The 23,499-nt window shown below is 37.4% G+C and overlaps 1 protein-coding gene across 1 annotated transcript in view; it reads right to left on the minus strand.

Annotated features, from left to right (window-relative positions):
* The window catches only part of BRE (brain and reproductive organ-expressed (TNFRSF1A modulator)), a 174,410-nt gene that overhangs the window by 71,674 nt on the left and 79,237 nt on the right, over positions 1 to 23,499 (minus strand). The window contains exon 6 of the mRNA XM_009880653.1: positions 6,739 to 6,848. Coding sequence (XP_009878955.1) covers positions 6,739 to 6,848 — 110 coding nt within the window. The remainder of the gene's footprint in view (positions 1 to 6,738; positions 6,849 to 23,499) is intronic.

Raw genomic sequence — 23,499 nt, forward strand, 5'->3', positions numbered from 1 at the left:
CTACACATAAATTTTACAATTCAAGTAGGATCTGATTTGTCATTGCATTTTCAAGAAACACCCAGTTAGGAATTTTTTAGGTTAACATTTAACCCCAGTTACCAGACCCTCCTGCTTGCTCTATTACTGCCATATCACAAGCCATAGAATAAAAAAAGATGACACTTGTTTCAAGTTTCTCTGGTCAGTCTAATTTTATGGAAAACATTTCAAGATCAAGCTGGCCCTACAGTTGGCCCACAAAGTTCTTTAGAACAAAAGGACCTCCATAAAAATCCTAAAAGATTCCTATTAATTTTTAGGTATGAAAAAAAATGATCCTACCGCCTCTGACAGACATAGTTCCGTACTAACAAGGATTGATTCTGTTCAGAAGGCTTCCTTTCTCCTACAAAATCATTTCAGGAAAGGCAGATGAAATCTGCTGTGTGTGCTCTAATGTCTTGGGGAAATATCTGAGAAAGGCATGTCAGTACTGCACCAGGGATGTTAGGATGGCAATAAAAATACCCTCCAACACCCCCAAACCATAACAATAGGCAATATAAAAGCTAAAAACTTTTGATGTATCAAAAGAAAAGTAAGAGTTTTTGTAAAACTAAAGTGAATTACAGTGGCAAAGTAAACACAATTTCAGAAAATAATTAAAAAAAAATCCCTATTGCAAATACAAGGGAAGATTTCAAAAGTACTGAGTATTGGCCTAGATAGTAACTGAGATGACAGCAATTTTCAATGTCATTGCCAGAATTAGTTTTGACTAACTAAAAGTGCTTCTGACAATCTCATTGTACAAATATACAAGTCTAAACATACAGGCAACAGTAAAGAACGACAAACACCTTTATGAATACTCCTGTCTGATGTCCTAAAGGAAAATTACTTTGTTCCCTTTTTCCTTCATTATCAGCCTTTGTAGGAGGGTAATCAAACCTATATGCAGTGTATCATAGTAAAAATGCTGAGGAGGATATTTTAGAAGAGTACAGCTTTACAATGGTACTTAGAAATGCCTGTGTTGAAACAGGGGTTTATTACAATGAAACATGGTATACTCATTGCATATGACAACATAACCTGAAAGAGAATCGTACGTTTGCATTAGGGTAGCTTGAAATAAACTGTATGTATGCAAGTGAAAAAATGCAACACCTTAATGGAAAGATTTGTATCGTAAGGAAACAAATGTGTTTAAAACTACTGAAATTTCTGTAGACCATTCCACTCTAGTCAGAAGTATGTAGAGGAAAGGAGTTGGAGAGGGCTGTCTTGAATTATGTTTCCATTTTCTTTTGTATTTTCTTATTAATTCAATTTTCTATACATATTTTCCTAGCATACAAGAAAATCCTTTAAGGGGTAAAGTACTTGATATATCATGTAAAAATACTCCTGCCACCATTGGGTTACAGAACTTTATGCATTCAGGCTGACAATCTGAGAGAAACTTGACACAACCTCCAGTAAGACACAAACCCTTCCCAATGTTGAACTCGAAGTTTTGCTTATAGATTCGAGGCAATGCTGAGCTCTGGATTGCCACAAAGCATACCTCAGACCAAAAGCTGCCCCTTGCCTCCTATACAGAGGAACTAGTGCCTCATTACCTAGCAACAAAACCAATCCCACCGAACTGCCTCAAGTATGTCATACCTCACTGATTAGGTCTAATTGCTTAGTCTCTTAACTGAAAGAAAACCGTCTTAAAAATGTCACTGACTGCACCATTTAAGGACAGCATTAACATATCCATCATTAAAGCACCATTTAGATGATGGGCACATAATCTTAGTTTTTCTACAACTATTTTCACTAATTATTCTGTTATCAACTTCACCAAAAAAAGGAACAGCCAGTACAGTTGAACACCCAGGATAGAAGTACAAGTCAATCTATTTTGACTGTCAATCCCAGTCCACCCTGATCTCTTCTGAACCTGTGAACAGGCCACCAAAAGGTGGCTGCAGCAAAACAGATGATTTTTAGGACACCGGAAGAGTTGCAAAGCAGAGCTAGACTGGAGATCAGGTTAGGGTGCTGGCTACAGTTTCAGAAGATGTGGATGATGGGGACACGGCACATACTGCAGGCAGAAGATATCAGTGACTCACTGGCCAGAGATTGTGTAGAGGCACGACCAAACCAGGCTTAATGGAAGGGAAAGCCCTGCAAAACCTGCTTCCCACGTCTGCAAGATGCTCCGGGATTTGAAGCAGTCATGGACTGTCTTGGCTGTCTACTAACAATTTTACTGAAATCATCACCTCAGATGAATAAGCACATTTTAATATGCCAAACAGAAGACCTTCTTACTCCTGCCTTCTACAAAGACAGACATATAAAAAGACCTAAACATGACCGCTCATTCCACGACCATGTATTCATAATAATTCTGAAAGAGCAGGCTTCACCTCGTGACATGCACTCAGCAGTACGGCATGCCAACTTTTAAGGTGAAGCCCTTCACAGCACCCCTGCGTCCCAAATGTAGCGAGAGGTGGTACCTGACAGTAAATTGATAATATTCTATGGTTTTCCTGCTCCAACTTCCAGCAGAAAGGACAGGTAAAAGATAGGACACACCTTAAAGCAAATACACGTTTAATTTTCCCTTCTCTTTTTTTTTTTCTATCAGTGAAAAACATACAGAAACATTTGAAGTCTAAAAGTTCAGACCAGGTTCTTGTTATTCTCCCCTGCGAAGGTTAAATGCAGTCACCGAACTCTGCATACCACCCTCAGTCACGAAGAACCCTCTGGCACAGCTCCCAGACCAGTAAAAAACGACCATTTCAGTCCCCAAAGCACGGAGCTTGATCCATTTAAGCAAAACAAGTTCTACTGACAGCTGGTTTTCTTAGCATATTCACGTCCGCATATTTATCAGAGAAAAGCCCTCCAGGACAACAGTGTTTATTGCAGGATTATTTCTGTGAATCCAGGGAACACAGCATTCACTGAGCAACAGTGTTTCTACCCTTAGATCTTTCTTTCTTAAAATGTGAACCAAGACGAACCCATTTTTATTTCCTTCAGCATGGACGACTCATGAAGGAAAAGAATGATTTTTTCTTAAAAAAACCCCAACAAACAAACAAAAACCCCAAACCCAACCAACCTTTTGATTCACATTCATGTATAGTACACTGACACAGATTTTAAGTATTAATATAGAAATTAGCTGTTCAATCTCACACTGACTCCTTGGATTTAGAGTCTAGTGACTTTCAATAAATGGAAACTAAAGATACGATGGATATTTTTATTATAAATTTCCTTTCCATATGAGTACTTTCACTAGAAAGATAATTTTGAGCAAGTAAGATACTTTCTACTGGCAGGTTTAGAGATGTTAATAACACATGGAAATGGGACAGAGATATAAAGGGTAAATGTCCCAGCAGCTCCTCGTCGTGGAGAAGCAGCCTCAGAATACATCTGTGCCTGCCCAGCAGCAGGAGGAGGTCGGGTGGATGAGCAAGTGAGGGGCCCCAGGTACTGAGACTGCTCAGCCCTCTGACCCTCTCCCCAAAGCACAGCAGCCGTCAGCAGGGGATGTAGAGCATCCTGTGGCCGGTCCCACAGCCCGAGGTGGGAGGAGGAGCGGGACGAGCTGGGGACACACACTCACAGATGCTGACAAGCACCATCCTCTCAAGTTGGGTGGTCAGTCTGTGGAGTTTCCCAGCTCACCACTTCCTCCAGAAGTGTGCAGAAACTGGTCTTTATGATACTACAGTTATGATGGCAGAATTAAACAAAACACATATCATAAATACCCCACGTTTCATTTTAACTTAATCTAATTTTTGAAATCATTAAAAGCGACTGTTATTGGCATCTATCTGCTTATTGATGCAGTGCAATAAAGAATAAGAAGAATTCTTAAAATTATAAAATGAAAGCTTTCTTAAGTGATAGATTTTAAGGAAACGTTAACTAGAAATTGCTGTTAATGTGTTTTGAACAATAAGTATTTAAAGGAATATTTTTAAATTAGCAAGTTTTAGTGAAAGAATTAAACCAGGTATAGTTATGAGTAATTATTGCTGAGATTTTTAGAAATTAACACAAATGCTTCCCATCCCTACGTGTGGGGTTGTTTTTTTACTGTAAGAACTGTACTTAATACTCTTGCAGCCAGACACCACACCACGCAAGTCAATGGAACACCAATATTGACTTGAATAAGGCACAGTACTTCTCTGCTGCACTTCTATTCCTTGCTTTAATATGTGAGCTTCTTCAAGCTCATCTTTGCCCCAAACCATAAAAAGTGGTCATCTCCCTCATTTTGCAAATCTCTCTTCCAGAGTCTATCACAAAGAGCAGTCAAAGTCTTAATAGTACTGTATTTACCATCTGTCTAAAAATAGAGCAAACATGCTTTACAATAAACCTTCAAAGCAAAACCACTACATTCATATTGCTAGGGCTCAAAATCGCTGACAAGATCCGTGGGTATGTATCATTTTTAGAAAATGCAATGTGGGAATGCATGTTTATATGGTAGAGCACAAAAGCAATGAAACCTCTTGGGAAAGCAGGAGATAACTCACGTAACACAAACAGGCCCTTTGCTCTTCTCTACAAAGCTGAAGCACTTCTATCTGAAAATGTTATTTCATATGTCAGGAAAATGCTATTCCTGTTTGCTCTTTCTTCCTAAGGTGAACAAAGTTTAGTATTAGCAAAATAATTGTGGGAATCTGGTATTTTTCCTGTTTTGTTGAGTACTAGGGAATGTTATGTTGGGAACTGTCAACTACTACTTACTCCACCTCAAAATCTGCTGCATAAAAAAAATACACTGGTAATTTGCTTACATGGCTTTTGTAGATGCAATTACTGCTAGCAGCAGGAAAGCAGTTTTATAAGCAGAACACAATTCAAATGTAACATGCCATGTCCTCAAGTCATTAAACTAATCCTCAGGGCTTCTTGAGGCTTTTTGTACTTTTGGCAAAAAGTATAAAGAAGTACGCATTGTTGCTTCAGTTCCCAGACACTGGAAAGTTAAATATCTAGTCTGTCAGCCCCTGCTAAACAGAGCAGAGATTGGGTTTGGGAAAGAACAAGAGACAACTATATCTTTGTTATTAGAGCCCAATCGAACAAACATTGAAAACATACCCATACATTTTTACATGGCACATAAGAAGTAGCCAGTAGACCAAAGGAAGGTGCAACAGCTCACAAGCAACTCTGGTCTTATGGGTTACCAGGATCTAGAAATGGTGACGAATGCCTTACAAATTCATGAGGACAGATTGAGTTATGTGAGTGAAGTAGCTCAACTTTGATACACAGATAACGTGACAAGGTGTGGCAGTGAACTCCAGGGTTTACTGGCATGATTTTAACATGACTCCATAAGCTATAAATGACAAAGCCATAAATACGTCAGACGTGTCAGATATGTACTAACACCACCCAAATATCTTTCTGCTATATTGCTCTACATCACACATCTAAAATCAGATATTCTTGAGGGCACTGACAGGAAAAGCAATACTTTTAGGAACTGTTCCTTTATATTTCTATTCTGCCTGGTATCAGAAGGTTAACATCTTTCTAAAGATACTATTGAAAGTGGGAAAATAAGCAATGTCTTCATTAACACATGGGTCATTTAGACAGCCATACCTGGGTGGCCTGAAATACACTTAAGAATCAACACGTGACTTGAGCTGAAAATACAATGGAAAGTAATGACAGCCCATTTGCTTTTAGCAGCAGCTGAGCAGAAGAATCCTTTGGAACACAGAGGGATAATTACATGTTTGACTACAATTATTCCCTCAACTAATGTTGAGAGGAATAGTGAATCGATAAAAAAATATGGAAATGTAAAAGCTGCTAAATATATTGTTTGTGTGTGTCTGCATGTGCACATGTAACCTACACTTTGTTAAATAAAATACCTGAAAAGTCTTATTATGCCTTTATCTAAATCAAATCTCGGATTTTGGTTTTTTAACTTGCATCCAACAGTTTATCCAGACTAATGCCCTGTTGAGCAAAACGTCAAGATACCATGTTCCTTCACTCACACAAACTTTTACCACTGAGTTGTTATAATTCCAGAAATGGAAGAAGAGAAATTTAATGAAAGTAGACTGACTTCTAACCCTCACCCTTCCATTTTAGGAATAAAAACTTGTTTCTCAGCAAATCTGTTTGTCAACTGGTAAACAGATCAGTGAGGTTCAACAATCTTAAAATTAAATATTCATATATTCTCCTGAAAAAAGTAGCTTACTAAAGCCGCAAATTCCTAACACACAGTTAATAAAGCCCTTTAGCTTCTATGAAAATACTTTATTCAAATGTATTATGCTTATACAGAGAACTTACCTTCCCTAAAGAAAAAGAAATTAAAGATTCCCCCACAAAACAGCTATCAGTATGCTGTACTGTAGGAGCCGCTCAAAATATACTGCTATAGGAAAACACAGCATAGTTTTCATGGATTATAATGCTACAAGAATATCACACATAGCCAGTGATGACTGTTCCCCATCCACATGTGATTCAGCCATAGATACAGAACTAGCCAAATGAAGATCTGTCATTTCTCTGCCACAGACACACTTGCAGTAATCATTATGGCTATAAGCAGTTTAAAACAATAGTATGTTATCACGTAGCCAACATATCTCACATATCTCAGGAAAAAACTGAAAAGTTCAGAGATGAAATAGAATGAACACTCCAGAAAAAAACTGTCTCACTCACTGTTCAATACGCGGGGAGAGATACAGCTTAGGAAAAACCTGAGTAGCTTCTGCATCCTCAAAACTAACGGAGAGAAGTGCAACATCTTCTCCAGGATCTTCATTCATATCCTGTACATAAAAAATAATAAATATAAAATGGCAAATAATAAACAGATTACTTACAAGCTTACAGATAACAACTACTAAGTCAAATACCAATTTATTTAGGAGACGCTTAAGTGAGGAATCTGAAGTGTAACCATTGAAAAATACGTTGCAAATGTATTCTTTCTTACTATATTAGTACTTAAAAGATATTCTGCTGTGCTTAATTTGCTTTAAAGCATCAAAATAAAATTACTGCGTTAGCAAGTGTACAGTAGTGTACGTCTTCTTCAATTAGCTGAACTACGTATTTCAGTAAAGACACAGATTTAATTTTTAAGAATTCTTGGTTTAACACTAACATCCGATGCAAATGTGAAAGAATTTTTTAAAATGTTATAATATCACTGAGTTAAGACCACAGATTTTATATTTGTTATTTTTCAAAGTAGTATTTGGTCTAAAATTTCTGCTGTACTCAACTCCTACTTCTCTCATGGATGAAAAATGTTTTTGTGATCAGAAATTTGTATCTAGAAGCCAAGTTGCTTCAAGAAACTTGCCCCAAGTCTCCTGCAAATTAAACCTGTGCATTACTTTCAGGAAAGACTGCATAATCTATAAAAACTACTGTAAGAAAAAAAAAAAATCCCGTGATAAATACCAAGACAGTCAATCTTAATGCATTCTCAGTTTAAGCTTCCTTTGTATCAGAACAATCAGCTACAGTTTTGGGATCAGGTAGAACAAATTGTTTCTGGTCAGGATCTGACATCTCTCCAATTCATAAATCACATACAGTACAAACAAGTGTATTTCTACTACACACAACTTCATTTAAGCCCTTGACCTCTAGTTAGAAAGCAATGAGTTAGCAGTGCAGCCACCTTCGTCGGCAGCAAGTAATATGGTGCCCCTTGCTGCTCACAAAGAAGCCCTTTAACATGTTTGTGCGTATGTACACAGCAACTTGCCAAGATGCATTTGTTTTTATCCGTTTGGGAAAAATATGAGAGGAAATAGATATGTGCTCCAAGCGGGATCAACATGGTGCAGTGTGCCCTGGTATGCTCTGTCCCACAAGCAGCTGCAAGGAAGGAACATGCAAACCACTTAAATGCTGTTAGGAGATCCTGCCCTATCTGGGGAGGAAAAAAAAAAAAAAAAGTGGTTTCAGGAAGGCAATCTTTTGCCACTAGAAGCTTCGGCAGGACTGAAACTGTTAACGTCCAGAGAGACTAGCTGCATACCAGCTATTACGTGCAGAACACAACATGCCAAGAATCTTAGTGATAAGCTGCAACGAAGAATGGGTCTTAAAAAAGCCTAATTGTCTTAGATGAAAAATGAGACAGAGCTGACAGTGTTTTCTTAAATTCTGCCTTGGTGTGCAGCTCCCTTCTGACAGCTGAAAGCAAAATGTACTTCTAGAAATGCCTGTAAAACAGTCACAAGCACACCGTGGCTGGAAATCAGAACACGGTTTTAACCAGAAGTTGCAGGACAAGACTCCATAGGAGTGGTGAGGCCAAAAACTAGCTGCTCTCCTGTTGGGGTATGATCAGTTTATGGGTGGCATTATATGGCATGGTTGCCTCTAACAGCAATGGACAGATGTCGTGACCCACAATGTTCCCTTCAGTGTTACGTTTCCAAATAGTACTATCATCTACAGTAGAACCGGCACAGATTATAAAGCCTTTTTCAACAAGACAAACAACAACAAAAAAACACTCAAGAGCGCAATGCCCCCAACCTTTTCCCCAGTATTTCACATATTTCCATCATTAAGGAAAAAATTAAAAAAGCAACAGCTTTCACTCCTGAAGCTGAGTATGGCATTAACTGGCTTTTTCCCATTAATTTGCTAATTGTCACTCAAATGAAAATAACTATTAAGACAGATTAAGCAGTGATGCTAATGATTAAAAAGATTTTATTTTAATGGGCATTCTTTAAGACACGACACAAGTATAATACATTCACTCGTGTAATTATGCAGTTCTTCCAAGACCATGTTCTTTTGTTTGTAATTCTTTTTAAATAATTTGTTTTTACAGAATAGAACCTACATGCATTTTACAAGCTAGGTGGACAAAACCAAACGTATTTAATCTTGCATTTAGTATTAGTGCTTAAATTGATGTGCACACACAGATTGACACCATGCATGAGACTAGTTTCTACAATACCATCCAGGTGCTTACTGATCAAAGAAATCAAAGCAAGGAAAAAAAAAAAAAAAATCGACCCCAAAACAGGTTAGGTGAACACCACTAGAGCATCCATTAACCCATACAGTAATACATTACATTTTCTACACTCACTAGTGGCTTCTTTAATATGAAGAGTTATGCCAGGAGGGAAAAAAACCACGAAACATAAATCATCACAGTATCTTTGCATGTTAAGCTTCAATAAGTTGATGTGTGCAGTAAGAGCAACAAACTAAGACACGTGACATTTTTCATTTACAAAAATAACTCACAAACACTACTGCAACTACTGTTGCCAAAACTGCATGACATTACATCCATACAGCTACTGTCCAATGCAAGTTTGAGTACAGAAATTAGCATTCTTCTGTAACTACTTTTCAAATCAATGTGTATTTTTGGCCCACATACCTGAAAAATGAAAACTGTAACTTAAAAAGACGCAAAAAATCATCATTCCTGTAGGTTTTAAGAAGATGTAATGCAGTAACACCGTGAAGTTTCTCAACCTTATTGCTCAAGTGGCCACAGGTTTATGATGAAGTCCCTTTGTATCCGACACCATACTGTTCATTCCTTTCAGACTTTGTTACTTTTATTTACGCAAGGATCTGCTTACTGCTCCATCTTAACATGAGAAGGAACTTCTTTACTTTGAGGGTAGTGGAGCACTGGCACAGGCTGCCCAGAGAGGTGGTGGAGTCTCCCACTCTGGAGACATTCAAAACCCGCCTGGACGCTGTCCTGTGCAACGTGCTGTAGGTGACCCTGCTCTGGCAGGGGGGTTGGACTAGATGATCTCCAGAGGTCCCTTCCAACCCTGACCATTCTGTGATTCTGTGATTCTGTGGAGCTGCATCCAACCCTTGTATGCCTGTTACAACTGCCGTTTATAAAACTAAACCAAAACCATACGTCTTACAGAAAAAGTGTGGAAAGCTTTTCAACTAATAGACCTTTTTGATGCTGTCTGTGCCAGTCACAACTTAACTCCTTCAGTGATCTCTCACCCAGTCATCTCTACAAACCTGTTAGTGAGTAAGTGAGATGATGGATCCTTATGTTACCAGGCAATGGCATTTCCCTAGAACAGAGGTTGGAATCCTTCTATTACACCAAAGCATCCAGAGGCAAAGGTTGTTTTAATGCTTCTTATCAAACTCTGCCTGGGCAGTGTCTTCCCCTTTCCCGTTTCTGCATAGGTATTTCTCTCAAAGAACAGGCCAGATCTAAAAAGAGCAGGAAAGCAAAAATCACCTCTATTTTTATTTTTCAATTGGCTTCAAAAGAGAGAGTGACATCCAATTGCTTTGGCAATATTATTTCCTTTTAGGAAAAAAAAAGGCTGCTGAACTGAAGACACAACACAGTTTTTAATATTTAAGTAGCCATGTTCCTTCTCATAATTTGCACTTAACTCACAACACTGATTTTGTAAAAATTAAGAGTGGCAATTTTCTATAAATGTTAGCATCCAAAGTTAGAACTGCCACATTAAAGTACCATTTTATACTCACAGAACTTTTTCCACACAAGACTCTACAGAAGATATCATTAAAATGAACTTCCACTGAACGAAGAGCACATCCTGGGCCACAGGAATTTTGAGGTTTAAAAACTGAATGTTTGTAAAAATGTTTGAAACCATTAGTTAAGCATGTGATAATGCACACCTATTAGTTTTTCCACAAGTCTCATGCTTGATAGTAAAAAAAACCCTCTAGCATACTACAATGTGAAAGATCCAACACAGATTTTCAGTGTCTTTCTGCCATCTTGCTATTGTGTATTTCCTTTTTAAAAAATAATCTTTTCCTCATCTCAGAAAATACACATTAAAATCAAACAGGAAAAAAAAAGGATACATCATTTAACACTGAAAAGAAATACTTTTCTTTCTCAAGAACTGCAAGAGGTTTCGTATGTTTACAGAATATTTTGCACAGTGTGGACTAATCCTTCACTGAACCTCTGAAGTGCTGTGGAAATGCAAAATATACATAGTAAAGCAATGTGGTTAGAAAGGAACAAAATAACAAAAAAACCTAAAGATTTTCAACCCGTTGGCTTTTTTCTATTGCAAAGACCTTCTAGCAGCAACTTACAAGAATAAATAAAACTTTTCACAAAGAAAAGCATAAAGAGAAAGCCCATGGTATTTTATTTGAATTTACACCTTGTCTCCTTAGCCAGTGCAGATGAAAGGTTCATTAAGTATGTATTTTTGAAACTCAAGAACAAGAGGCCACATGAAAATACAAATGCACCACAGAGCAGATGAAAATGGAAGTTTGAAGGCATTTAGATTTTTTTTTCCCAAAAAACTCCAGGAAAATACTTCAGGTATCACAAGGCTCCAAAGTAAAACTTAAAATCCTACTTCTAGTTGTAACCATTTGTTATATTTCATTCACATCAGCCTAAATTTACACTCAAATGCATGCTACAATGTTTACAGCTGCTCCCTTTGCAAAATACTTAATCTTTTTACAAAGTTAGTATGGGTTGTTTACGAAAATCATCATCATAACCACTTTAAATGCACCATCCAAACGGCATTGTTTTCTCATATCCTACCTACTGTAATTGAAAACTGGGAATTTACTGGAACTGACAATTTATTATGAGTCAGATGGTTGATAGCCAGTCCAACCAAAACATCTGCGCCGCACAGTCACAACTGCTATAACCCATTTCCTCTTGCGCCTGGAGTCCAACCAAGTTGTACGCTACAGTTCCTTTTTCCTTAAAGATGCAGACTCTGGAAAATCAGTGATTACCTTTCCTCAGTTATCAACAAAGGATCACCTTGCAATCTCCAATTCGAGTATTCTTTCAAGAGGAGGTATTTCTCTATTTGGCACGCATGTCTGATTCCCTGCACCAAACAGCAACTCATAAAGTGGTAAGAGACTGTAGGCTTATCCCAGGCAGTGGCAGGACCTGCCTTTCCATGGAAGCCTCGAGAGGTAGGGTGGCATGAGACTGGGAGAAAAAGCCCCACAATGGGCCGATGTATTAATTGAGGACCTGGGATTAGGAATCCAGTTAAGTGATATTAACTGTAAAGCAAGAACGAGAGGAAAAGAAATTTAGAATATGGTAGAAAGGATGCAAAAGGATGTGCGGGAAGAGTACTGGCATGCTTTGGGGAGGACGAGCAGCTTCTGCCCCGGGGAATGGTAGGACACGAGACAAGGGAGCAGAGCTTCTGGTAGGGCTGATACATTTGTACCCAAAGCATAAACAGCAATTGCTTTGGGGATAAAAGTGTGGCAAGGAAGACCAAACTCATTTGGGTAAGGAGATGCCACGCAGACCACTGATGTTGCAGAAACCTCCAAACTGTATGGTAAAGCCCAAACTGCTTCACGAGGTTCCCGGCCCCAGCTGATCATTCCTACTTCTTCCTGGAGGTTTCTGACCTCTTGGCTCTCAACTGCTCAATAATTGTCTTTGTGGTATGACTGTAATTGAGGGGATGGAAACCTCCAGCAAACAGGGAGGAGAAGGGATTGCTTAAAATAATAAGTGAATGATAAATTAAATTTACAACTAGTATGATGTCATGGAGGTTGGGGTGAATGTGGAACAGATAGGCAGAATCTGGATGAGAACACAAAGGACTGAGGACGTGTTGATCTTAGCATCTGCAGCCAGCTTACGACAAGTGGAAGTCTTAACAGACACTTACTTAACTTGTGGTACCTCTGAGCCCTACCAAGTCAGGCAGCTTCACTGAAGTTGAGCATGAAATTTATATTTCAGGATCCTTACTGGAGAAAAAAAGTCTCCAAAGGAGAAATGCATAACAATAACATGCCTTCAAAAAGGTAATTTATCTTAGGGTCAAACTTAACCCATGTAATTTTGCATGATACATACCTGTAATGGAGCCATACTTATTAACAACTGATCAGAGAAGTGAACAACAGAATTTGTTTTTGAAGCTGAAATATGAATTGCACCAGTGAAGAATACACAACAGTATTCACTTCATTAGTACTAATAAGCTACTTGCATCACAACAGTTAGCAAAGTTTGGCCTTTTCCCTCCAAATGACAGCGTGCAATAACATGAAAAACAACTGTCAAACAAAGCACGAGCAACTCGTACCCTCGCAGCGCAGCAGTTTCACTAGCCAGCTGTGATACAAGCAGTTACATGTTCTCCCAGTCTTTTTCTATATCTAATGTTGTAAAAAAGAATAACAAAACACACTAGGGGAAAGAAGGCTAAGGAATGTGAAGTGGCAAATGAGACTGAGAAATCTGCGTCACTCTAGGGAGAGTATGTAATTATTCCAGGAAATTCTTTCTCCTGTCTTCCAGGAAACCCACCAGGTCTGATCAAGGAGTGCTGATTCTTTAAATAGGATGTTTAATGAAAACAAAGGCAGTTACCTTGCATGCACTGCCCATGGCATCGTACCGTTCCAAACACAGCCCCTCTCCCAAGGTAATGCAGCAAAACACTCGCCTCACTCAGGGCAGGCGTTTAAAAGTTACGTGAAAACTGTAGTCTGGGAACTACTTTGCAGAATCTGAAGTGGACAATATGCTTCTAGGACAATATACTGAGTTTTCTCACAAAACAAAATTAAATACATTCAATAAAATAAACAAATACCTACTAAGTATTAAAAAGTATTGGCGAGACCTCCAAGTATACTATTGGGCATCAATAATTGAATGTGAAAACAAACGGCATTTTCTTGTGAGTAACATCCCAGGGTTTTTTTTTACGTCATTATTGTTTTTGTTTTGTTTTGTTTCAGACTTTTACATGTAAGTATATTGTGCTTCTCAAAGACAAAAACTTGAGATCTCTTTTGCCTGTACCATTTTCTTTTATTATGGTCATGGTAATTTACCACTACTTTCACAATATGATGACTGTCAGAGGTAGGTAAAGAATGCTGTTTGGAAAAGCACAGGAAAAAAAAATGGTTAAAAAGAAAGAATAATATTCTTGTCCATGAAAATACATGCTAGATTCACAACTTTGAAGATTATTGTCATTTAAGTGGATAAAGATTAATTCATTTTGACAGCAGAAACAGTTGTGGTGACACTCACCACAACAATACTGTTTACTTAGGTCTGAAAAACACAGTCTCAGAAAATACGGCAGATTTCTTCAAAGGTCAAAACCAGGTTTTGATAAGTTTGCGATTCAAATTTGAAATAAACAGTCTAGATGTGGCACAGTCTACAATTAATATTGGATGCAGTCTAAAATTAGACTGATTTCAAGTGAGCTAAAATGTTTCTACATATTCATTTAATATACAAGAGATACAAAATACATTTGCAAGCAACGATCATTCTATCATATTGACTGAATCTAAGTCCTCATTGAACAACTGTATTTATTAGGTATGTTTTAATGACATTACAGTAGGGGATATTTTATATTTTTAAAAGAGACTGATATGTAAGATGCTCATGATCTTAAATTTCAATTCATTCAATGAAACTTAAGTACAAGCATATTAGCTTTACCTGCCACAATATCAGGTACCACATTCAGATTAAAATAAGATCAAAAAACAACATTTACATAGTTTGGAATGTATCCGCAAATGAATTAGAAGAAAATTAACACAAAATTGGGAGAAATATTAGGAATCTAGATTGCTGGAAGGTAATCTCAGGCCTGATTTTTTCATACATTCACAAAAAAGCACTTTTGTTTCCTAGGATCTCAATTTATCTAATGCTACAGAGGAGTGCCTAGTTTTTGTTTTGTTTTACCTAATTTCTAAGGAGACCAGATAAGTTATAATAAAACACGATAGCTTCACCATTAAAAAGTTAGGTCAGCCTGAAAGACCCCCTTCCCCCTATTACTCTGATGAAGTTTTGTAGGTAGGAAAGAGATTCCAACACCACTATCTTTCCTACAACCTCAAGCAAAGCACTCTGAAGTTGACAGAAGCACCTGCCTCTGCCACCATCAGCTGATAACTGGATGAAAAGAGCATTCAGGGATTCCAAAGTTTAGTTTTTATAGCAGTTACTCTGCTTGTCCTTGAAGAGTGAGCAGCAGTTGCATCCACTCAGACCAAGCCAACGCTCTCATGTCTTGACAAACAACTTTTCGTCCTTAAACCAACAGCACCACAAAAATGGTTCTTAAAAATCAAGATATCATTTGTTCTACCAACAAACACTCCCAGAAGCTACTTTGCTAGCATCAGTGGTGCTACTGGCAGAATAAAGGACAGCACATATCCTACATAAATGGATCTTTAAAGCTTGGTTGTAAACAGTGATTGACTTTTTTACAGAAAAGGTTGTATGTATGGTAAACACACTCTGAGTTCCTTAAAAAGTCATGTTAGAAAGTTATGGGTAAATAGCAAGCAAAGGAAAAGTAACATTAAAATTAATACCTGGACTAATAACACCGGCATCCTAAATCAGGAATCATCTGGGGACAGCAAGGCAGAGAGAGTGAAGGAGGAGTCAGCTTTACTGTGTTCATCTGGGCTTTGAATATTAGTGACAGACATGTGGATTCTGGGCAAACACTACATTCAGTTGTACGTACTTACATTTCTGTATGTGCTTTCAGTGCATGAAAGACTCCTTTTCACCAGTGTTTTAGATGTTTCCTATTTAAAATTTTCATTTGAGAATGTTTCAAGATTTATGATGTAGTGATATAATTAATTCTAGGACTGTCAGGGTTCAGACACTTTCTGTATTATCTTGCCACATGCCAAGGTATTTCCTTGCTAACAACAGTCACTAAAAGACATTTACTTTGCACTTACCTCTGCATTGCTATCTACTTTTTACACTCGGAATACTGAGAAGAACTGTACTAGGAACTAAGAACATAGATCAATACCTCCCTTTAAAGAACCCTCATGCTCAAAGACCATGAGAGAACTTTCCGTGTGTGTATATACATATATATATATTCTGAGTTACTCAAAACAACAGAAAGTTTATTTATAATATTTCCAAATGTAAAAATACACTTTCAATGCTCTCAGAAACAAACAAACAGAAATAAAAAGAAAACACAAAATACTTTCCTTTTAGATGACTTATGACAGGTCACTTTCACATAGTTTCTTTCTTCATAATTCTCCCAAAGCTATCAAGCTGCTTCCTCAACATGTAGTTATGATCCATTTTTGATGTAAGCCCTGTTTCTAAGCTTGCTTTCACAGATAGATTTGGGGACACATGCAACTTGGAATTCAAACCCTTCACCAGGATTTTACTGAGATTCGAATCCCTCCAGCCACCTCTTCAGATGACTGGACTATAATTCATTCAGAAAGCAGTATTTGCATTCTTCTCCCCCATTTTACTGACTTCCCATCTCTTTAAAAATAGTAATGTCATTGCAGAGGCCAAAGAGCAGTCATCTCACGTCCAGTGGAAAACAAGATCTGCTAATAAATGCCCGAGTACTTAACTACAGTACAAACAGATCATTAATACAGTTTGAAATAAAACGATTTTCCTGCCAAGCCAACTTTCTAAACACCAAGTACAGCTTTTCTGTACACAGATATTTATTTTTTATATATGCAAATTGACAAAACAAACAATGGATTAGTATACAGGGCTCACAATTAAAAGAAGATTCAGACATAACAATTACATTTGGGAAGACTAATGTATTTGCGCAAGTAAGGATCCTGGGTACAGAGCTAAGTCTTAGAACGACAGCATGACACCAGCGAGAGTATTTTTTAAGGATTATGAAATACCTCATTGATGCAATTAATAAATCTCACAAGGAGAAAAAAGAGTAAAAGTAACAAGAAAGAGTAAAAGTAACAAGAAAGAGAGACATCTATGATTAGTATTTCTGTAACCATGTTGTGGTTGGAAGTCAGCAGAAGTGTTTATTTTTTAAATCAATCCAACTTTTTAATACAAGCTTTTCACCCTGCTCTCCACATACTCTTATAAGTTCCTGGTTCAGTGAATATCTCTGCAGAATCAGAAATACTATAGATTACATGGGTCACAACAAGAATGCCAGAGCAAAGCCATATTCTGAGACAGATCTTCAGTGAACCAGGAATTACCAACAAGATTTCACAGATGAAGAAGAGAATAATCAAAGTGTAAGCTAAAAACAAGCAAAGTTACACTTGCTCAGTGCTCTTCCACCACTGCAGCTTAGCATCACTGACCTGATTTAAAAATACGAAAAATTTTATTTTAAAAGAAGGTGCAAATATAAAAAGTATTAACTGCTATGAGTTGTTTAGTCAATTGCTGTTTCCCGAGAATAACAGAAATGTTTCTTATTACAGTCCACAGCTTTTATTATTCCCAAACTGTTTATTATGCATTCCCATTTCAAGTGTATAATTTTTATATTTCTTTTTGAGATAATTCTATTATCCCTTTTTCCCATTATTACATTTATGTCTACAGGATCTTAAAAGAGCGTGTGTCTGTGTGGGGCATTTTTTGCTTTGTACAAAGAATATGCGAGTCAGAGCATCCTGTCCCCTTGAGCCCTGTTTACAAACATTCATCATTCCAACAAACAACGTGCTTGGTGTAATCAAGCACACAAGTGTATATGTGTACAGATGTCATGAAGAGTAAGAACTCATTAATGAGGGAGGGGGAGGGGGGGAGTTATTCCAGTAAGTAAAGAAATTAGACTTTTATTCCCTGCATTTGTCTGAAGGTGGATCCTGCTACAGGTGGCAAGCAGAATGCTGGAACGAGGGATAAAAACTGTATTAGTCCAAAATGATTACAACATTGGTCTTTCAGAGTTCATCTGTACTGCTATGCAAATCGGGTGCATAATGTGAGGAAAAATTCACATTCAGCCTGTTTTATACATAATAGACAAGTCACATCCTGTGACATTCTGTGTCGAGAGAGGTCTCTGGAACTTACAGTATGAGACAGTAACTCTTGTGCTTCAGCAGACTGCTCAGGTTAAGGTTGACTCATCTGTTGTTGTTTACCCAGCCCAAGACGGTGCCTGAAACACAGGGTGGCCAGCTCAGATGTGGTCCCAACGAATTCTGGTGGTAGTTACTAAAATAATACATTGCATATTTCCAGATGAACGACTAATTCCATCACTGAAATTTCCCTGATTACTGACTCAGAAAAGCTCACTTGATCTTCTCCCCTATCTGTTCCATTAGTGCATCCATCACCAACTTGGGATAAAGAATTTGGAGAAGTATTGTTAAACTCTTTTACAGCATCTGGAGCTGTGTTTCAATGAAAAAAAATGCAGGTTTAAAGGTCACTAATATTGACACTGCCCTTGAATTTTTGAAGTCTTTGCTGACGCTTTCTCTCTCATATCATCTGTTCGAAGGTTCCAGGGATAATTTTCTGTAAATCTAATCCAACTTTTAATGATCTCAGAAGGCCCAAAATCCCTTACATATGCTCAACAGCTTCAGCACAGCATCCCAGCACGTGCAAATCAACAGAGCAGAATACCCCCTGTTCTTGATCAGATATTTGGCTTTCTGTCCATAAAACTGAGCAGTTTGTTCTTTGGCAAGGAGGATGATGTCATCACACACAAGCAAGCCTTGGACCATGACTGCAGAATCTGAACAGGAAGCTTCTTACCCTGTCCTATAGGAAAGAGTATTTGATAATTTTTTTTCCTTTTTTTTCTTCTACTTTTTTTTTCTTTGAAACAGTGAATCTAAGAAATTAAAGACTACAGTCTTTTTGGAAGTTTTCTGAAATAATGCAAGTTTGATGTTCATACTTCACACCTGATGGGATGTGCTGGATGGTTGTTCACTGGGTTCCACCCTCCTGTTAGGAACAGTTGGAGCGTGCTGACAGACAACAGTAACTCTTCTACTTCCCACTTCTTCACGAACCTCAGTTCCCCTAGAGGCATCAGTTTCAAAAGAATGTAGTCCTTCGTATATGTCATATAGGAACACTTATAGTGGGATACACTATGACACTTCTTTGAGGATGAAATATTAAGAATTTTAAAAAGAGCTTAATAAAAGTGCAGATCTGGAAATCATGTTAAAAATAAAATAGCATATGAAAACCAAAGTAAATGTCAGCTAAAACCCTGAGAATCCAATACTCAAGATGTCATTGTAAAAAAGAGAATTAAAAGCAGTGATGCTAAATAGCAATATTTAAACTCATATGTGCATTAGCAAGCTGCAAGTCCAAAACCATCTAGCCTTTTCTACTAAGAAGCCACTTACAAAACAGTTGTGTTTATCAGTGACAAAATTGTAGTGAATAGCATTTTAAGAATCAAGGGAGAGGGAAGATTCAAGTCACGTGCATTCTGGGAATACTTTAAAATTGCCAAATTTAGGTAATTTTTTCTAATTAATCTTTCCACCATCAGCAACTTGCTTTTTGCAAACCTATGTAAAATTGCTTTTACCATCTTGGTATCTCACATGCAAAATTCCTTTTTTTTTTTTTTTTTACTTTATGGTGTTTATCTAGAAATAAAGTGTGTCTCATCTTTCCTCTTTTGCTTCTGGAATCCAAACACAGTGTTAGAAGTCATTCTTATCTTGCTATTTCCTGAATATGAAGAATAGTTGAAATTTTGGCCCACTGCTTTCTCTTTGTATGCTGCAGCTCCACAGCAGTCACAGAAGAAAACCATCTACATGCACTTTCTGCCCCAACCCCCCCAAACACCAAATACATCAATTTCTACTTCTTTGGAAATAGAAAAAACTACTATGGAATGAGAAGGGTTGATGAAAATATTTTAAGCTAGACATCACATTTAGCTTTAAATAAAAAGGTTGAGAAACATTGCTTTTAGCCATGAGATAAAGCTGTCTAAAAAGCGCACTCTAATTAAGACTGAATACATAAAACAAAAAGACCATATTGCCACTAGTTGGTGGTTTTAAGTTCTAACAAGTGACTATGACTCTTCGTAGAGTCATAATTGAAATAGCATCCAATGAAACAACATCACACAAGGAATCCCAGGAAAAGCTCTAATATAAGGTCTTACAAAGTATTAGGGAATATGAAAACAGAAAATTAGGAGCTATCCATGGAGTGTGTATTTTTTTTGGTCATCACAAGAAAAGGAACCGCTAGGCATCAATACTGAAATCCAATGCTGACTTTTATTTTACAGCTATGCACACAACAGACCTGCCTTTGTATTAACTTCACAGTACTACAGACTATATAGCCATGGGTTTAAACTAAAAATTCTGCTAGCGAAGTGATAGCTGTATGCTTCCGTTATGTGCAGTTCATCAGCAATATAACAACTCATGTTTAAGTGAAAATTATAGTAGAGCTATAAATAAATCTATTTGCATGTTCACTGATATTTGTAAAAGCAAGGACAAATCATCAAGTTAATGATTTATTTCAAAAACTGTTATAAATTTATGGTTACACTCAATACTTACCTAGGCTTTAAATCCAATAAATGTCACCATAACCATCACTGAAAACAGTAAATTCAGGAAAACAAATCAGGCTTCAACTAGATATACAACCTTAACTCAGACTGGTTTAATTTTATAATCTAAATACAGCTCTATAGTTACATACACTTAGAATGGATCCCCAGTTTTAGTTCTGCTAGGTACTTCTATCAAAGGTGTAGCTGTTTGCTACCATAAAATTTATAGTATTTTTGCTTAGAGTAGTTTCAAAAAATTCAAGAAACAGCACTAACTGAGACCCATGGTAAAGTGCTCCACAGCTGAGTATGTTAAAAGATAATGTTTCAACAGAAGATTTATGCCAATTTATTAATCTTCACCTCCTTTGCACAATGTTGTCATCACGATGATAAGCTCCTTAGATATAGCCATGGCATATGCAGGTGCACATACACAGGTTCTTTTAAAAGTTACACTCTAGTTACAAGGTGGTCACTGCAGTAATTAGCTTAAATGAAACAGAAGTGAAGATCCTTCTACCCCCTCCTTTGTTGCTTCATTTGGGATCTGCATTACAGTCTTGCCAATCCTGACCTTTCAGGCCAGACAGTTACTCATGTCATGAACACGAACTTCCCATTAACTATGAAACTCAAGACTTTTCCCTCTCCGTACTGCATCCTTACCTGTTTGGTCCACAACAGAACCTACTCCTCCCTCTACTGATACTGGGCACCACAGCAATGTCCAGAAAGCTCTGTCTAGAGCAATTCCTCAGTTCTCTTGATAGGTCCCAAGACTCTTTTGAGTAATATTAAATAGAAATCGTTAACTATTCTTTGGAAATAACCACAGCCCTGGCTCGCTGTGAGCACATGATTTTTAGCCCCTATACTCTAAGTCAATCAACACGAAAACTTCTAGAGTCTTCCAGTTTTCCAACAGGTCTACTTCTGAAATTGCTTTTCAGCTGGGCTTTAACACTCTCCTAATTTTATCAATGGCAACATTTATACTGGTGTAAAAGGAAACTTTCAATATTTTCATCCTCTTCTCTCAAGAAATTATGCCTTTTCCTTTTATCCCCCTCCACATTCAGTTCCTCACTATTCTAAACTAACTGAAGGACTTCATAAAGATGGGGGGTTTGGTTGGGGGTGTGTATGCATTTGTTGTTTCGCTTTGTTTTTAAATTTCCATAGCATATCTGATCTTTCTGGCACCAGAAGCTTCAACTTCTTGAGTCCCTTCAGCCTGCAATACAAGCTGGTTACTTAAACTCATCTGTCTCAGTTTTTACTCAGAAGAACAGCACTTATTTGACATCAGTTTGTCTTAAGGCTACCTCTCTCCAAACAGATGCACTTATGGTAAGTGGTTGGTTGTTTGTTTTTAATATATATAGAACAGATATCCTTTTCCACTAGGACTAGTCAACACCTACAGATTTGTATCTATTTTCTTCCCCTAAACCTTTTATTTCATTCATTCTGAGAGCAGTTTAAACCCCACTGCATTAATTGAGGATAGAGTGTTCCCACATGAAGAAATATTCTCTGCAGGTATTTTTGTATCTATGAAATTGGTTTCCAAGATGCTTTACATTAAAACTTTAATCTTCACAAGATTACTATAATTATTAGTTGCCCTGTAATAACTGGTTTTGTGGCAACCACGCGTTTGATGCTCTATTGTTAAAAGAGGAGCAGTCCCTTTTATAAGTCTTTACTATCTGGAAGGCAGATGAATAAAGATACTAGGAAAGTCCAGAGACAAAACTAAACATCCCGATTTTTTTTCCTAATGTTTGTTAGCTTTGTATTGTAATTAAATCATTTTTTATAGCTCTCACAACAAATTATCTTAGAACAAGAAAAGGAACTAACTGAAGGGCATTCTTCACCATAGCCAGTTTCACTCTGGAAGATACTGATATGCAAAGTACAGTTATTTGAGAACAGAACAGACACACTCAGACAATATAATCACTGATGCCTCTTTCCTTAGGAAACCAAGCTAAAATTACAGCTAAATGAACAATGGGGTTTATCTGAAATATGGTAGGTAAACCCTGGATGTGAAAATGTATGAAGAATGCCTTTGTGGAAATGTGTTCGGAGGATGTCAGCAGTACCCCAATTCCTCCTAGAGGCTCTTACTTCCAATTGAAAAGCCATTCTTGAGAAGGAAAGATACAAGTCTATGTTGTTGTACAGGCAGATAGATGGCTGAGATGACTATGACGGGTACTCGCAGCAAGTCCATGATAAGCTGTACATAACGTTCAGTAAGCCTAGAGAGTGAAGACTCAAGACTGACAGTGAAATGACTTGTTTGCATAGCTCCTCAGAAAAGTCTTCCACTCACTTGCTGAGAGAACAGTTTAAGACAAAATGTTGCCTTGATTTATAGGAAAGTTAAAAAAAACACCAGGAGGTAAGTGTGAACTATAAATGTTCGGTCTGTAAAAACTGCACTCCTCGTGTGTGGGAGATCAGAATTTATTCTTCCTTGATTGAAATTACCTTTGGAAACAGAAAAACTGGACAGCATTAGGGGAAATGGAAACGATAAAGACACAGTGGGCACGGAAATTTCTAACTTTCATCAGGCTATAATGTACTCCTTGAACAAAGCAGGTGAGGTCTTCTCTTACTGTCTGCTGGAGAAAACTAAGATGATGCTACCGAAAACTTTATTTCATACCTACTTACGTTGGTGAACACCCACCTACTTGGAACATTCACTACTGGACTGCAGCAAAGGTGCTACGCTTTAAATAATCTTTCATATAGTAAACAACTGTGTCTTCTTTGTTTCAGTTCAAATAAAATATTTCAGTGCACTATCCATTAACATAAATATAATCCTTTCTTCAATTCTGAGAAACACTTCAGCTTCACTATGCTTATGTGAAGAGACCTTTCTCTAAATGCCCATACTTTGTGACCCGCTAACTTGACTATGCGAAAACCACTGGTGGACTAATTGGGAAGACCAGAGAAACGTGTTTCCTTTGAAGATCACAGGTATTATATCAGATTAGATTTTGAAACACGCAAATAAGAGGAAATACTCTGT

Source organism: Charadrius vociferus, unplaced genomic scaffold (assembly GCF_000708025.1).
Source record: "Charadrius vociferus isolate BGI_N301 unplaced genomic scaffold, ASM70802v2 scaffold192, whole genome shotgun sequence".
NCBI lineage: Eukaryota > Metazoa > Chordata > Aves > Charadriiformes > Charadriidae > Charadrius > Charadrius vociferus.